General features: G+C 41.9%; 1 protein-coding gene across 1 annotated transcript in view; it reads left to right on the forward strand.

The window, feature by feature from the left end:
• The window catches only part of RYR3 (ryanodine receptor 3), a 499,145-nt gene that overhangs the window by 246,734 nt on the left and 234,155 nt on the right, over nt 1-18,256 (forward strand). The window contains exons 12-16 of the mRNA XM_031453356.2: nt 1,159-1,280; nt 12,344-12,512; nt 13,846-13,981; nt 16,127-16,222; nt 17,687-17,805. Of these exons, the coding sequence (XP_031309216.1) occupies nt 1,159-1,280; nt 12,344-12,512; nt 13,846-13,981; nt 16,127-16,222; nt 17,687-17,805 (642 nt within the window). The remainder of the gene's footprint in view (nt 1-1,158; nt 1,281-12,343; nt 12,513-13,845; nt 13,982-16,126; nt 16,223-17,686; nt 17,806-18,256) is intronic.

The following is an 18,256-nucleotide window of genomic DNA, read 5'->3' on the forward strand; positions in this document are numbered from 1 at the left end:
AAGTTGGAATGGCGCTTGAAAACACAATAGGCTTTCAAATGAATCCCAGGAGGGCTCTACCCTGGGAGTAGGGGCTACACCCAGCAAATAAGGACAAGTTGAAAAATGATGCCAAAAACCCATTACCTACCCTACCAGCTGATCAGAAGACGATTAAATCCTCTAAAGAGTATGATGATGTCATCTAGAGTTTCCACAGTTTTTCATACCTGCTAAGATAAGGATGACATTTAAAGAGAATGGAATTTGTGGACCTTGAGTGTAAGTTTGGGTGGGAGGGGACACACTCAATGGACCCTGCCAGCTAGAAGGTATCCCCATTTATGGGGTTGATTTGTTGTGCCTGTCCCTGCTTTGTTCTTCCAGGGTTATAGTCTGTAGATCCATGTAACTGCTGTAGCGTGCATGTGAATTTAGGAGAGGCTTTCAGAAACTCTCTCTAAACGGTGTCATAATACTCAACCCTTGATGGGGCTGCCCAGCTCCATTTCATGAGGAGCAAGTTCCCCTCTGAAAATACAAAGGACATCCAATCTGTGTTAAGCATTTTGTGAAACAAGAATAGGAACCTAGAAAAACCAGTGGGAAACAGACACAGTGAAAAACCTGATGAGTGGTAAGTCACCTTACAGGAAGCTCCATCTTTGCCAACTTGGGCTTCTGCTCTCCGCTCTTGGGTTGTGGGATTCCTCCAACAGAGAGGGGAACTTAGGAACCCGGCTGCAGCGATCAGGAGGACACATAGTAACATTCTAACAGCTGCATTTCCCCCATTTCTCATTACTTTCTTGTGTGGGTGGCCGCTTTGAATGTGTTATCTGAACAAGAAAAACCCTAGGATGTTGGTCTTTAGGGACCCGGAAGCTATTGTAAAGTATGTTTTCACCCTTTCAAATTGCCCACGTAGGCCCAAGGAATCAATTGTAACTCATACCACAGGGCACGTAAAATTTCATTTTCATCAAAACACCGTGTCTCGGGGTGACTCATATGTCAGCAATAGAGCGTGTGGGCAAAATAACTACTGATGTCCCACCTTCAAAATGGGCCCAGGGGAACTTGGGTGGGGAGGAGTACCACGGAGGAGGGAAATACTGCAAGGTAAACATGGACGGGCCAGCTTGTAACCTAGACCTGGTGTCCTTGGCTCTGGGGTAGGTCATACTCCATCAGGAAGGCCACATGGATGACGGCTTAACCCTGCAGAGATGCCAGCAGGAGGAGTCCCAGGCTGCTCGGATCATACGGAATACGACAGCCTTGTTCAGCCAGTTCGTCAGGTACGCGTGCTCCTCCCTTTCTCTAGCTGTCAGTTTCTACTCCGTGCCCATCCAATCCCACCTCCCCGCCCTCTTTTAACATTATGCGTTTTTAGGAAATAACTGCACACCAGCGAAGAGTTTTACCACAGAGAGCTTGGGATTGAAACTCCTTTCCCAATATGCAGGCTCCTGCCTGCTTTACTCTTTGCCCAACAAATGCCCAGGCCCCGTTTGGTTATTCAGGTTGGTGTCATGAATCTCCAAGATCTTCTCAGGCAAATTAAGTGGCAAGAGCTGGAGCATTTTAAATCATTTTGTATTAGTGTGTGAAGAGGGGAGGAGCGAGGAGACGCAGAGCCACACCTTCTGTGCTATTGAGAAAGGCTTTTCTGCATCATTCAGAATTGTTACTGTGGTTTGGATCCAAGCAGATTTGCATTAGAAGGCTTGGGTTACCCACCCAAGGCTGGGACTTAAGTGGGGAAGGTAACTTCTCTGCCTGCTTGGATCATAATCCCTCCCGCCTCAACAGTGCTGCCAAAACAGAGCTCTGTGGGTTGTGTTCACCAATTACCATGAGGAACGGATTCTGTTGTAAACAGTACAGTGTTCCAAGCCGTCCTCTCATAGGAAAATCTCTCTAAAGCCTAGAGGGTTTAAATTGCATGTGTGAATTTGCATGAAATGAGAAAAAAATTTATACCTTTACTTTCCTTCCTGTTGAAACACTGTGATCCAAGGGATGTGTGTTAGTTAGGATACAGGCTAAGCTGCTGTTGCGGTTCAGAATAAACTTTTCTCTCTCTTTCAAGTAATGGTGTGGGTGAGATGAGTGGTTTAGGGAAAAGAGACCGTCCTGCTACTGGGGCTCAAGTTCCTTCTGTCTTGCTGCTTTGAGATCTCCTACTGGTCTTGAAGTGTGTCCAGGGATCAGCCAGGCAGCATCACCTGGGAACTTGTTAAAAATACATATTCGTGGGTTTTACCCCAGACCTACTGAATCAGAAAAATGAGTCTTCGTGGGCCCTGCAGTTAACGCTGATGCGTGTGAAAGCTTACAAACCATTGCCGTGGAATGGAGGTCTTAACCTTGCCCACATGGTAGATCCTTCTGGGGTGATTTTAACACCCTGATGCCCACGCGGCATCTCTAAGATATAACCCAGAAGGAGATCACCTTATCTTGCCTTCTGTTGGCTAAAACGAGTCGCATAGCCACATCTAGCTGCAGGGAGGGTGAGAAATACAATCTCTGGTTGGTTGGCCACGTACCCTGTACAACTCAGGTTGTACAACCTGCTACTAAATTGAAGAAAGGGAAGTAGATTTCAGGGGTACTCCTGCCACGGGAATTTTTTGTCTGCTTTTGGCACTGCCACTCATTTCCTGTGATCCTTGAGCAAAGTATCTCCTTTCTACTCTGCGTTACATCCAGACTGCTCCCCTTCTTCAAAGGAAGGGTATAATAATGAATGGCTTGGGTGGAGAGGGTATAGCTCAGTGGTAGAGCACATACTTAGAATGCGTGGTCCTGGGTTCAATCCCCAGTACCTCCATTAAAAATAAATAAACCTAATTACCTCCCCACTCCCCCTGCCTCAAAAAAAAAGGGCCTGAAAAAAATTTTTTTTAAGATTTGTTTTTAAAAAGTGGGGGAGGCTATAGCTCAGTGGTACAGTACATGCTTAACATGCACAAGGTGCTGGGTTCAGTCCCCAGTACCTCCATTAAGTGAGTAAATAAACCTAATTACCTCCCCCTACCAAAAAACATAATGAATGGCTTGGTACAGGCAGAAAAAATTAACTACACGCACATGAGTTTTTCAGGTAGTCTGGACTCTGACCTGAACCATCACTGTAGGGGTGGCCCTCAATTCTCTCGTCCTCTGCCCTTGTATCTTTCTTAAGTCAGGGGCCCCTGCCTCACGCATATACAGAAATTAATTCAAAATGAATTAAAGGCCTAAATGTAAGACTTAAAACTAGAAAACCTGGAGAAGAAAACATAAGCTCAAATCATCATGACCTTGAGTTAGGCAATGGTTTCCTCAATATGATACCAAAAACAAAAGCCACAAAAGGAAACATAGATAGATTGGACTTTATCAAAATTCAAACTTTTTTTGCTGCAAAGGGCACTGTCAAAGTGAAAAAACACCCCCATATAGGAGACTAGTATATCATACATCTCTTAAGGGATTTATGTTTGGAATAAACATTCACAGCTCAACATTAAAAAAGACAGGTGGACCAATTTAAAAATGGGTGAAGGATCTAAATGGACATTTCTCCCAAGAAGGTACACAAATGGCCAATAAGCACATGAAAAGATGCTCAATAGCATCACCTGTCAAAAAAAAAAAAAAAAGGAAACCAGAACTATAGTGAGATAATACCTATTGTCACTAGGATGGCTGTAATCAAACAAACTGCCTGTTAGAAGTGTGGGACAGGATGTGGGGAAATTGGAACTGTCATACACTGCTGGTGGGAATGTAAAATGCTGCAGCCACTTTGGAATACAGTCTGAAAATTCCTCAAAATGCTAAGCAAGGAGTTACCTTATGACTCAGCAGTTTCATTTCTAGGTATATGGCCAAGAGATAGGAAACATAGGTCCACATAAAAACTTGTACAGAAATGTTCAAGTAGCATTACTCAGAATAGCCAAAAAGTGGCAACAACCCAAACATCTATCAACTGGTGAATGAATAAATCAAATATGCTCTATCCATACAATGAAATATTATGTGTTCATAAAAAGAATGAAGTACTGATGTATATTGCGACATAGAAGAACCTTGAAAATGTTATGCTAAGTGGAAGAAGCCAGTCACAAAAGACCACATATTGCATGATTGCATTTATATGAAATGTTCAGAATAGGCAAATCTATAGAGACAGGAAATAGATTTATGGTTGCCTAGGGCTGGGGTGGTAGCAGGTGAAAAGGAGGGTGGTGACTGCTAATGGGTATGGGATTTGGGGAGAAGCTGATGAAAAGTTCTAAAATTGATTTAGGTAGTGGCTGCACAACTCTGTAAATATACTAAAAACCATTAAGCCATTAAATGGTACCCTTTAAATAGATGACTGTATGATATGTGAATTATATTTCAATAAAGCTGTTATTTTTAAAAATTCAGTGGGAGTTACATGCCTAACAATGAGGAAATTATTTTTAAACAGCTTTATTGGGTTATAATTTACATATTGTAAAATTCATCCTTTTAAGTGTACAACTCCATGAGTTTTAATACATTTATGGAGCTGTACAGCCATTGCCGCAATTCAGTTTTAGAACATTTTCATCACCCTAAAAAGATTCCTTATGCCCATTACACTTTATACTAGTTGCCACTCCCAGCCTTGGGCAACCAATCATCTACTTTCCCTCACAGTTTAATGCATTAAATTGTTAAATCATACAATATATGGTCTTTTGAATATGGCCTTTTCATTTAGCATTACATTTTTGAGGTTCATCTCTGGTGTAGTACACAATGGTGTTCTGTTCCTTTTTATTGCTGAAGATTATTTCTGTGTATGTGTTTTATATATATGTAAATTATAAACATATACATACACGTAAAGGTATGTATGTATGATTGTGTTTGTGTATATATATAGAGAGAGAGACAGATATGAATACACACACACAGACACACCCACCTTACATTGTTTGTCAGGTGAGGAAGAGTTGGATTGTTTCTGCTTTGGGTTATTATCAGTAACGTTTCTATGGGTATTAGTGTTAAAGTCTTTGGATATGTTTTCATTTTTCTTGGGTAAATTACCAAGAAGCGGAAGTGCTGAGCCATATGTAAATTTATATTTAACTTTGTAATATTTTGTGGTAAAATGTACATGACAAAATTTACCATTTTAACCTTTTTTTTTTCCCTGAACCATTTTAACCATTTTTAAGTGTATAGATCAATGACATTAAATACACTTAAATTGTGCAGTCATCACCACGGTCCATTTCCAGAACTTTTACATCATTCCAAACTGAAATTCCAAACAGTAACTTCCCCTACTGTCCCTCCAGCCACTGTTAACCACAATTCTACTTTCTGTTTCTATGAATTTAGCTATTCTAGGTACCTCATATAAGTGGAATAATACAGTATTTGTCTCTTTTGTGTTTAACTTATTTCACTCAGCACAATGACTTCAAGGTTCATTCATATTGTAGTGTGCATCAGAATGCCATTCCTCTTTGAGGCTGAATACCATTACACTGTACATAGATACCACATTGTCTGTCCATCTATCAGTGGACATTTAGGGATGCTTAGCTTTTTAAGAAACTGAAAACCTATTTTCCAAAGCAGATACAGTTAGCCCTTCGTATTCATGGATGTAGAATCTGTGGCTATGGCGGGCAGACAGGCTGTAATGGACTTGAGTTTCCACAGATTTTGGTGTCCGTGGGGATCCTGGAACCAACCCCCTGAGAATAGTAAGTGATGACAGTACACCATTTTACATTCTACTCGGAAATACACACAATTCCAATTTCTCCACATTCTTGCCTACAGCTGTTATTTCGGGATGTCATTTTGGTTGTAACTTGCATTTCCAAAATGACTAATAATTTTGAACTTTTTTCATGTCCTTATTAGGCATTAATGTATCTTTTTTAGTAAAATGTAATCAAATCTTTCACCTATTTTTTAAAAATTTTTTTAATTGAAGTGTAGTCAATTTACAATGTTGTATTAGTTTCTGGTATAGAGAATAGTGATTCAGTTGTGTATATATATATCCCTTTTCATATTCTTTTTCAATATAGGTCATTACAAGATATTGAATATATAGCTCCCTGTGCTATACAGTATGACCTTGTTGTTTATCTGTTTTATGTATAGTAGTTAGTACCTGCAAATCTTGAACTCCCAATTTATCCCTCCCCATCCCATTCCCCCTGGTAACCATAAGTTTGTTTTCTGTGAGTCAGTTTCTGTTTTATAAATAAGTTCATTGTGTCATTTTTTTTTTTAGATTCTGCATATAAGTGGTATCATATGGTATTTTTCTTTCTCCTTCTGGCTTACTTCACTTAGAATGATGATCTCCAGGTCCATCCATGTTACAAATGGCACTATTTTATTCTTTTTTATGGCTGAGTAGTATTCCATTGTATATACATACACCACATCATCTTTATCCAATCATCTGTCAATGGACATTAAGTTTGCTTCCATGTTTAGACTATTGTAAGTAGTGCTGCTATGGACATGCATCTTTTTGAATTACAGTTTCCTCCAGATATATACCCATGAGTGGGATTGCTGGATCATATGGTAACTCTATTTTTAGTTTTTTTAAGGAATCCCCACACTATTTTCCATAGTGGCTGAATGAAACTACATTCCTACCAACAGTGTAGGAGGGTTCCCTTTCCTCCACACCCTCTTTAGCATTTCTCATTTAAGGACTTCCTAATGATGGCCTTTCTGTCTATTATGAGGTGGTACCTCATGGTAGTTTTGATTTCCATTTCGCTAATCATTAGTGATATTGAGCATTTTTTCATGTGCCTGTTGGCCATCTGTATGTCTTCTTTGGAGAAATGTCTGTTTAGATCTTCTGTCCATTTTTTTAACCTATTTTTTAGTTGAGTTATTTGTCTTCAATTGAGGTTTGAGAGTTTTTTTGTATCTTCCACTTATAAGTTTCTTAATACATTTATGATTTGCAAATATTTTATCCTAGTTTGTGGCTTTTTTTTCATTTTCTTAATGGTGGCTTTTGAAGCATGAAAGTTTTAATTTTGATGAGTCCAATTTAACATTATTTTTGTTTATGCATTGTTTTTGATATCATATCTCAGAACTTGTTTCCTAACCCAAACTCACTGAGATTTTCTCCCATGTTTTCTTATAAAAAGCTTTATGATTAGCTCTTAAATTTAGGTCTGTCATCAATTTTGAATCTATTTTTGTGTATGGTGTGCAGTAAGGATTTAAATTACTCTTTCTGAATGTAGGTCCAGTGAATATCTGTCCCTGTACAATTTGCTGAAAAGACTATCATTTACCCATCAAATTACCTTGGCACTTTTGTCAAAAGTCAAGTGACCATAAAGTGTATGGGCTTAATTCTATACCCTCAATTCTATTCCGTTGATTTTTATACCTGTCATTATGCTAAAACAACACTGTCTTGATTAGTGTAGCCTTATAGTAAGTATTAAAATCAGCTAGAGTGAGTCCTCCTACAATTTTGTACTTTTTTCCAGAATTATTTTGGTTCTTCTGGGTCCTTTGCATTCCCATATAAGTTTTAGGGTGAGTTTGTACAATTCTGCAAGAAAGCCTGGTGGGCTTTTGATAGACACGGCATTGGATCTGTAGATCAGTTTGGGAAAACTTTTATCTTAATAATAATGAATTTTTCAGTCTATAAACATAGAATGTCTCTCCATTTATTCTTGAATTCCTTTCAGCAAGATGTTAATAGTTTTCAGTGTATAAATCTTACACTTCTTTTGTAAGACTTATTCCTAAGTATTCATTTTTAATGCAACTACAAATGGAAATTTTTTTCTTGATTTTATTTCAGATTGTTCACTGCTGATGTCCTTAAATACTAGTGTATAGAAATTGAGTTTTTAAGCAGGGAGGGTATAGCTCAGTGGTAGAGTGAGTGCTTTGTACACATGAGGCCCTGAGTTCAATCCCCAGTATGTCCATTAAAAATAAGTAAATAAATAAAAACCTAATCACCTCCCCCCACAAAAAAAAAAAGAAAGAAATTGAGTTTTTAGAATATCGATCATTTCCTGTGACTCAGTTGAAGTTTTTTATTCTAGAGGGGGTATTTTTGGGTATGGATGGATTCTTTAGAATTTTCTACTTATAGGATCATCTCTGAATTAAGAGAGTTTTATTTTTTCCTTTCCAATAAGGATGCTCTTTATTTTTATTTCATTTTATTTTGCATGATTGCACTGGATAGACTATCCACTACAATGTGGAATAAAGTAGGGAGAACAGACATTCTTGTCTTGTTCCTGGTCTCAGTGGGAAAACATTCTGTCTTTGACCGTTAAGTATGCTGTTAAGGGGGTTTTTGTAGACGCCCTTTACCAGGTTGAGGAAGTTCTCTTCTCTTTCTGGTTTGCCGAGACCTTTTCATATTGAATAAGTGTTAGATTTTGTCAAATTATTTTTCTTTGTCCATTGAGATGATTATGTGGTTTTGTCCTTTATGAATATAGTTTATTACATTAACTTCTTGAGAATGAGGTGTTGAAATCCCTATTATTGTTGAATTGTCTGTTTCTCCTTCAGTTCTGTCAATTTTTGCATGACATATTTTGGTCTCTGTTGTTGGGTGCTTTATGTTTATAACAGGTATATCTTGCTCCCAAAATTGACTCTTGTAATTATGAAATGTCTCCCTTTTCTCTCTATGAATATTTTTGTCTCAAAGCCTGTTTTGTAGAGCCACTCCAGCTGTCTTAATGCAGGTTACAGTTACTATTTGCATAGTGTATCTTCTTCAGTTCTTCTACTTTCAACTTGTTTGTGTCTTTGTATCAAAAATATGTCTTGTAGATAGCATACCTCGGGTTGTTTTTGTTTTTGTTTTGTTTTTTGGAGTCTGACAGTCTCTTCCTTTTGCTGGTGTGTATAATCAATTTATAAATAGTGTTAATTATTCAAATGATTGGATTCATGTCTGCCATTTTGCTATTTGATTTTATGTCTTTTTGTTCCTCTGTTCTTCCTTTACTGCCTTTTGTGTTAAATCGACATTTCCTAGTGTACCATTTTAATTCCTATGAGTTTTTTGAACTTTTTTTTTTTTTTTAGCTCTAGGAATAGTTGCTCTAGGGAGCTCCATATGTATTAGACTTGACACATTCTACCTCACATTAATACTAACTTGAGTGAAATAAATCAACTTTGCTCCAATATCGTTCCATTCTCTCAGCTTCTTTGTGATAATGATGACACGTATATTATATCTTCATGTGTTATGAGCCCAGCAATACAGTTTTAAAATTATTTTATGCACTCATTTTTAAATTAGTTACAAGAACAAAAGAGAAATACATGTTTATATTGTGTTTTACATTCACCTGCATAATTATATTCACCGGTGCTCTTTATTTCTTTGCGTGGATTGTGGTTAGTGTCTTGTGTCATGTGCTTCTAGCCTAAAGGACTTCCTTTATTATTTCTTGTAAGACTAGCCTGCTACCCTTTGTTGCTGGACCTGTGTGTGGGTTGGATAACATGTACAAAGGTCAGGCAGTTTTAAGTCTCTCCTGGATTTTACTTTCTGCTTACACAGGGCCTCATGTTCAGCCAGTGATGAATCGATGGCTAGGGCCCTCTCTGATCCTTCCTGAGCATGTGGCTGACCTTGAACTCCTCGCTTCTGGAAGCCCCACCCTCAGTGGGGGAGATTCTTGATTCTCCCAGCCACAGGATGTTTTACAGAAAAGGAGGACTAATGAACAATAAATCAATGCAGCAACGGTGGGGGCTGCAAAAGCCATGGTACTTACATTTTTGCAAGAACTGGGAAGTGTAGGATGGAAAAATAATTTGGAAATAGATTCTCCTCTCCCACCTCTTTTGAGAAGCCAACAATATATGCTATGTACAAATGGAAACCAGGAAGAGGGAGTGGCCTTCTGGGAGAGCAAACTAAAGTGAAAGAAATAAAGTAGGAACAATGAAAAAGAAAAGGTTAACATTTCCTGTGGCATCTCGTCATCCACTGTACAGGCACTGGGAACTGTCCAGTAGGACAGATGAACAGTGTGATGGATGGAGGAGTCTCAGAAATCCTGCTGAGGAGAAGAGGCTGTCCAGCTGTCCTCTGAGTTTAACCTCTGGAGGGAAACAATATGTAAATAATTTTGTTATGGTAATTATATGGTAAATACTCAGAATCACCTGAGATCTTGCTTGAATTTAACAAGAGAAATCCTTGGCAAAGATCTGAGCAAGCAGTGGGACAGTGGCTGTAGGGAGTGAAAGAAGGCTGAGATATGAGACGGGCCAACTTCAGTTAGTGCTGAACTAAGGCGTCATCTCGTACCTGTCCATCTGGGTCCTCCTGGGTCCACCTGAGTCTACTCTACAAAGGTCTAGAGTAGAATCTCGGCACCATGAAGCCACTTGGAGGCCATGTTCATTTTCAGCACCGTCCCCAGTGCCAAGCACGTGGTACATGTTCTGTTTTGAAGGAGGGAGGCATCTGCTCTTTCCCTGGAGGGCTGTTATATTGATGCTTCTTCAAAGGGTAAGATGAAGTGACCCAGCAGTAAGAACCCACAGAACAAAAAACTAGACCCAGAAGGACCCTGACAATCGTAGAATGTACCTTCCCTATTTTCGGTGTAAAATTAAAGCATGAAAGGCTTAGAGGCTCTCCTAATATCGCATGGTTAAATGGCGGTGACTGTCGCCTGGGCTCTCTAACCCTCTGTGTAGTGCACATGCTGCCCCATCAAGCTGTGGGAACACCTGCAAACCTGTGCTCACATCCTCGTTTTTTATCCCATGAAGAAGCACTCCTCACTTAACAGGCATCAGTGTCTACAGTAAATACAAAATGTTACAGAAAGAAAGAAGAGGGAGAGAGAAGCCCTGCAGCCAGACCGGAAATATTGAGGAAAATGTGTTCATCCTACACTGAATCTAAACTTAGGGAGTCATTTCTGATTGGGTTTTGTGTTCCCAGACCTTAAGGGATTCTCTTCCCCACTGTCTTTGTGTCAAACAATATCCCTGCCAGTCATCAGCAACTACTTTCTGAGCACCTGCCATGGGCCACAGGACACAGTACTGAGAAGTACCTCCTTGCCTTGAAATCCACTCGTGTTCTGCCCTCATTGCAAGCACTTGGCATTGTTACACAAAAATGGAATTACTGTCACATTGTGATTGTCAACTCATAACACCTGAGTGTTTTCAGTGCTTGTTCAGCCTTTGCTTTAAGCCTAGGTAACAATATTTTCTTAATGTATGTCCAGATTAATATATATGCAAATCCACTGTAAATGTAAAGGAGAGGTCATTAGAAATTGACAAGGAAAACCCCTCATGTTATTTATACATTAACCTAGTTCTCATCCCCCGGGGCCACGACGCAGGCCATAAGAACTGGGTTTATTTCCCCCTTCCTCATCTTAAATGAAGTCCTCTGAGAGCCTCACCAGTGTAGCCTGCCTCAGGGAGACGGGAAAATGAAGGCTCGTTTTATCATCTTTGGAGGTTTGTGGTCCCTTGTTTTGAAAGGATTTGTTTTTGGTTTTTTCAGCTTTTTATTTTTAATGGAGGTACTGGGGATTGAACTCAGGACGTTGTGCATGCTAAGCACGTGCCCTACCACTGAACTATATCCTCCCTCTTTGAAAGGGTTTAATTATGAGATTTTGGGGGGAAATGACAGAGGGAGTTAAAGAGACAGACACACATAGAGGATGGGGGGAACACAACAGAGAAAGCGAGGGAGACGGTGGAGCAGATAACTGATGGGGGTGCAGATGTTGAGACATGGGACACTGAGAAAGAGAGGAGGGGGAGATAAACGGAGGGCACACAGAGGAAGTTGTAAGAGAAACAACAAAGGAGACATTAACAAATGGGGTGGGGAGGCAGGTGTGTGCAGGCACGCGCGCGCGCGCACACACACACGCACAGGTTAAGAGAAGAACACATGCAGGGAGAGAGAGCACAAAGACGTGGGGAGAGACCCAGTGGTGGAAACTCTTCCAGCTGATGCTTAACCTCTTCCAAGAAGGTGTGAACTGTGGGCTAATAAATTTATTATTTTTAAAAGTGTTCCCACTTAGAAAGGAAAAACTGTGGCAGACAGCCAGGGGTCATTTCCCTTTATTTATGAAATGGCTTTAAAATTGAATCAGAAATTGTCTCCTGCTGCTCTGTGTGTCGGCACACTTCAATTTGTGGTCATCTGTACAGTGACTCCCCCAGGAAGAAGTCCAAGTGCCCAGGGTGGGGCAGGAGGGAGCCAGGGCCTAGTGGACTCTTCTCAGGGTCCTGCTGGAGTCCCCCTGCCTGAACTGTGTCCGTCTTGCGGTTTTAGTGGAAACAATCGCACAACTGCCCCTGTCACCCTGCCGATAGAAGAGGTCCTACAGACCTTGCAGGACTTGATTGCCTACTTCCAGCCCCCAGAGGAGGAGATGCAGCATGAAGACAAGCAGAACAAGCTCCGCTCACTCAAAAACAGACAGAATCTTTTCAAGGAAGAGGTAAGTCCAGAAAATTAAAAATCGAGATCCTCTTTGTGTCCAGTGCTAAAATATCTTCATGACTGCAGTGTAGCTTTGTGTCCACGCATGCACATGTTTATGAAAGAAACGGAGAACAAGAAAGAGAGGAAGCTGGAAAGAAAAGGATTCATTGCAAGCCGCCCTTCCCTGTCAGCCCCCTGATTACATTAGCAGCGAGCATTGTAGCGCATGTACGTTGGCGCATTCAAACCAGATTATATTGTGAAGCCTCAGAGTCAGCTGCGTATCCAAGATCTGTTTTTCCATAAATCTCAGCTATTAGAGCATGGCATTGGCTAGGATTCCCAAATGTGGGAAAATGTCAGAATCGCCTTGGAAACCTGTTTGAAAAATACAAATGCACAGCTTCCACCACATCAGAAATGCCCGAGGAGCTGGTTTGAAAGATACAGATGATGCCACATCTCCTGTCGAACTTGAGCATCTCAGGCACTAGGGATGGGGCTTGGAGACAGGGGAAATACTAACTTGGAACTGAATGGGCCCTGGACCCTAGTTCTTCCTCCGTCCCTGGCTGCGTGTGACCTTGGACAGAGTCACACGCCTTCTCTCAACTTGGACGTGATGACTTGGCGCTAGTAGGCCACAGTCGTATCCTGCAGCCCCCATTCCTGGAGACACAGCTCGTCCCATGGACATTTCCCAAGTCAGTGGTGTGGGAGGCAGACCTGGTCGTCCTCAGCCTTCTGGGAGCTTTGCCTGGGGGAACATTCTGTACGCCTGCTGAAACTGTTTACCATCTCCCTCCTGCTCTTTAAGAACAGCTTGGCACAGATGTTTTTGCTGGGTGGCATAGTATTGTACAGCAGATGGGAAAGTAGTTAAAAACCCTCTTTTACTGTTACTGTCTCCAAGTTCCACCTCTTCTGGAGGGGAGGGGGAGGTGCACAAGTTGTCTTGTGCATCTAAGAGAAAAATCGGTCCTGTATTCTGAGTGAGTCAGAATCGTTTCACACCAGACCTAGAGCACGCGTCTGAGACTCATTCACACTCCCTCTGCTTCGCTGTGTCCTTGGATTGAGTTAAACACGTGGGGGCAAACCCGTCAGAGAAGACTGCTGACTCACTCCCAAAATGGATGCTATTTAGGTCTCTGAGACATTTAAAAAAAAAAAAAAAGCATATTTTGTTTTTAGCAGGAGAAAAACAACCCAAACTGGCACCACGAAGGTCTACCTGCATGTTAGCATCTTCAGCTTTAAAAGGTGAATGACATGGGCAGGGAAAGCACGAAAAGGATCCCCCATTTTTAATCAGGTATTTTCATTTTTTCCCCAACTCACCTTCACAGGGAATGTTGGCCCTTGTGTTAAACTGCATTGATCGCTTAAATATCTACAATAGCATCGCTCACTTCGCAGGGATTGCCAGGGAGGAGAGTGGCATGGCCTGGAAAGAAATTCTGAACCTCCTGTACAAACTGCTGGGTAAGTACGCACCTGGAGCCCTCTGTCCCCCTGGGAAGATGGCCAAGGGTGGTCTGCAGGCATTTCATGGGACGAACTAAGATTGTCATCCAGTCTCATTCCTTGGAAGCTTTTGTTAACATTTGATTCTAACCCAGCCTTCCATTCTGTTAACCAGTAACTTATTGTGCTTTCCAAACTGACAGCAAGTAGAAGCAAATGGTGCTCAGTTTTGCCAAAACTACCTGTGAAACCCTTGACAGTCACTTAGGCTCCCTGAACCTCAATTCCTCATCTTTAAAATAAGGAAATGAGACAAAAATATGTTGAAGGCGCCCTCCAGTGCTAAGCTTGCAACACCTGCAGTCTGAGGATGGTTACTCTCGTCCCCTGTGTGCCCTGTCCCCATCCCCTTGTGGGGCAGTCACGATTCCTGCTGCTTTGGCCTGCTCCTTACTTCATTTTGGGGGAAAGAAAAAGGCAGACTTTGGCTTGGGGATAGGGGTTGTCCGGCATCCAGCCTTTCTTCTCAGAACTGGGAGTGCATGGTGACATGGCAGTGCCTGCTGTGACCGAGGTGACCTGTGGGCCCAGGCCACCAGCCCGAGGGAAGAAGACAGCAGAAGACAGTATTGGCTTCTGCAAGAAGGTGGCGGCCCTTTAATTGTTGTGGCATGGTGACACGGCGGCATCTGAGGGCTTTGCTCTGATGTCAATGTCCCATTGAGAGGAAATCTGTAGAAAGTTGAGCAGACCAGGGGAGAGCCCAGAGAAGTCAGGTTAGACCCATACTCAGTAGCAAGGGCCAGGCTGAGTAGCCTGTGTGGTCTCGTAAGGTCTCTTCCAACTGTAACATTTTGTGATGATATGGCTCAAACTCAGTAGCAGTTATTACAACAATAAGAGCTAACATGTTAAGTTCTGTTTGCTAGGCTGTGGAATATCTTTTTTGATCCTCAGAGGAATACTGTGAGATGTAGGTACTGTTACTGTTTGACTGATGAAGAAACTAGTGCTCAGAAATGCTCACAACTCTTCCAAGGCCACACGTGTTGGAAGTGGGGGAACTATGGCTCGAGCCCAGGCTTGACCGCCTGACCCCAGAGCCTCAAGCTTAACCCCCTTGCTGTGGCCGACCTGAAAGGCAGGGTAGCAGTTGAGACTGAATTCTGCCCTCCAGTGACGGTGGAGCACAAGGCAGAGGTCCTGAGGAAGTCATTTCCTTATCCAACTACCTAACAAGCATCTGTAAAACCCTCCAGCCTTTGAAAAACAAGGGCACAAAGAACAAGCTACTTGGGGGCCAGTTTACATGGACTTGCTCCGGAGCTGCATCTCCAGCACTGGCCGGTGGAGGGAAGGTTACTGGGTCTAGACTGGTCAAAATCTAATGACAGCGTATTCTCTCTCTCCCTTTGCACTGTCATCTGCCAGTGGTCCTCAAACATGAGCAACGTCAGAATCAGCTGGAGGGCTGGTTGAAACACAGGTGCTGGGGCCCATCCCCTGAGTGTCCGATGCAGTAGGTCTGGGATAAGCCCAGAGGCTCTGTGTTTCTGACAAGTTCTCAGGTGATACTGACAGTCCTGCCCCAGGATCCCACTTTGAGGACCACCGTCGTTTCCTGATGTGCTTTCGCTGTTTTAGAGTTTCATGTTTCGTTGTTACGTGCCTCTGAGCTTCGCCAGCCTTTTCAGCTGTGTTCATGTGGACGCCTGCCTTTAGCACTGGAGAACAGCTTCTTGGACCTTCCAATAGCTAGACTCATGAAAACATTGGAAGAAGTCGGGTTGTTAAGCCAGTAACCAAGCAGATACTGGCTTTCTTTCTTATCACTATCTGAAGCAGTTTTATTAATCTGTGTGTATATTGTCCCTCTCTCCTATTTCAGGAAGGAAGGGAGTCTGTTGTGTTCCTACTGCTCTGTTTCCAGCAAGTAGACAGATGCCTGGCACCTAGCAGAACCTCTGGAAATCCTTGAGTGAATGGCAGAGTTTCACTCTTCGAAATATAGAAACCAGATTGGATCAAAGGGCTCAGGAGGGGAAGAGTTGTGTTCAGTTCTTTTTAGTTGTTGAGTAGGTGGAGTGCTGAACAGCTTCCCAAGTTCTTACGCACACTATTGTGCCCTTTAACCTGCTAGGTCACACATGTTCTTGTTCACAGCTGCTCTCATCCGTGGAAACAGAAACAATTGCGCTCAATTCTCCAATAACCTTGATTGGCTAATCAGCAAACTGGACAGACTAGAATCTTCCTCAGGTAAGATCTGACAGGAAACATATTTGGAGAAGGTGGCAGGGTGGGTGCTATTAAAAAAAGAAAAGAAAAAGAAAATTGAATCTCTGAACAATTCTTTTTTCCACTGGATTGCAAGAAACCCTCAGTAATTACTTCAACAAAAAGAAATAAAGTCCTAAATCTTCTTGGCACTCTTATAACTTTATTTAGCACCTCTAGCCCAGACTTCAAAAGTCTTTCCTTTTGTGCTTCATTTTTCTCTTTGTGCCATCATCTCCACCCGCTGGGTCCTTGAACCACCCCTCATCCCAGCTGCTGGTCTCCTGATTGCTACTTGCACTCTTATTCTCCGGGTTTCTAAACCCTCTCTGGATGTGGTCCTCTGAGCTATTTTGGTTAGAAGCAGGACTGAAGGATGAGCAAGAAATAAGAGGAAATGATGATCCTCATGCTCCTGAATCACTCCTACATCATATCTAGAATGCTTCTTAATGATTCAGAGGATTTGAGCCAAGATGAGTGGTCATTATTGGCCAGTGACCAGGCCATTGAGGCTCCGCAGTTGATTCCTCAGTGATGAGAGAACATAACAGGTGTGGGTCCCCTTCTGGGAAGCTCAAAGGTTTTAATGCTTTTTTCATTGTCCAGAGATGGTAGGAGCTCGAACAGAGAGGCCAAGGGAAGGCTCTTCCAGGCCCATCCACCTGCACACATGTCTTCCTCAGCCTCCACTTTCTTCAGTGCTTCCTCCCATCCACATGACACTTTAGGGACATTTATGAAAACTTTGGGGGAAAAAAACCAAAATCAAGAGGAATCTTCTCAATCAAACCAATAAAGATACTGGTCAACTGCTTCCCATACATTTTCACCCTGGGGTTACCCTGTAGGTGCCAGGCTGCGGAGACACCTGTTCATTTCTCTTAAAGCTTCACTTAGTACAGAAAACCATCCTATGTGCCCAGAAAAGGGGCCAAAGCCAAACAGTCTTTATTTAGTGAGATTATAGTTTATTGATACACCAGTAAACCTAAAATAAAAATTCTGGAGTGATTCTTAGAAAAATTCTTATTCAAGGAATGCTCAGAGTATTTTCTAAATTACTTGAATGACCTTTAGAATTTATAGCAAACTGGGTATCTCCTTGTCTATTCTTAAATTAAGTATTGCTTGGTTTGATCAAATTAAGAATTCTATTTTACAGCTGCCTCTCTATGTTATGGCACAGAAAGGTCATGTCTTTGTCCACAAGAGGGAGATGAGGTTAGTGGTGAATAAAATTCACCTCTAAATTATAGCCTGGTTGGTCACCAGAGGCTCCTGAAGTTTATTCGAGATGGTTGCATCTTTGGCCAGAAATATTTAATAGTTTCAAAGAGTTGATGATATTCTGTACCCTAGGGGATGGTCGTTTCACTCTCAGGTTTCTAAAAATAGTTCTGCAGGTTACTTAATGTCCAAATGATTTTTGTGGCGTTCGTATAGGTATCTTGGAAGTTCTGCACTGCATCCTGATCGAAAGCCCAGAAGCCTTAAATCTGATAGCAGAGGGTCACATCAAGTCTATCATCTCCCTGTTGGATAAGCACGGGCGGAATCACAAGGTGGGTGTAGAAAGAAGAATCCAAATGAGTGATTGACTTTACCTGGCTTTTCCCTCCTTGCCGCTTAGTAACTGTTGTGTGTTATTGAGAGCCTGTTGATTACTCTTTTTCTTGGCTTTAGTTTAAAAAAAGAAAAAAAAAAAAACTATGGAAACTGAGGTCCTGAGAGACCCTTTCTTCCTAGGAGCACACCCTGAGCCAAGCATGCTGGATCCTGGGTGGCCTCCTCGCTTTCCACCTGCTTCCCAAACCCGGCTCATCGTTATCCCTTAGCACACAGCTGGCTGCGTGAGCCACTTAGCCCCGTGCAAGGCCAGCTGCAGGATGCACTCCTACCCTTGGGTCTAGGAGCTTAGTAGTGAAAGTAGAAGCTAATACCAAACTGCATAAAGAACATGTACAGAAGTCACTCCACTTCCTCCTGAGTTGTCTGGTTTCTGATTAGAAATCA

The sequence above is a fragment of the Camelus dromedarius genome, chromosome 5 (genome assembly GCF_036321535.1).
Source record: "Camelus dromedarius isolate mCamDro1 chromosome 5, mCamDro1.pat, whole genome shotgun sequence".
Classification (NCBI taxonomy): Eukaryota; Metazoa; Chordata; class Mammalia; order Artiodactyla; family Camelidae; genus Camelus; species Camelus dromedarius.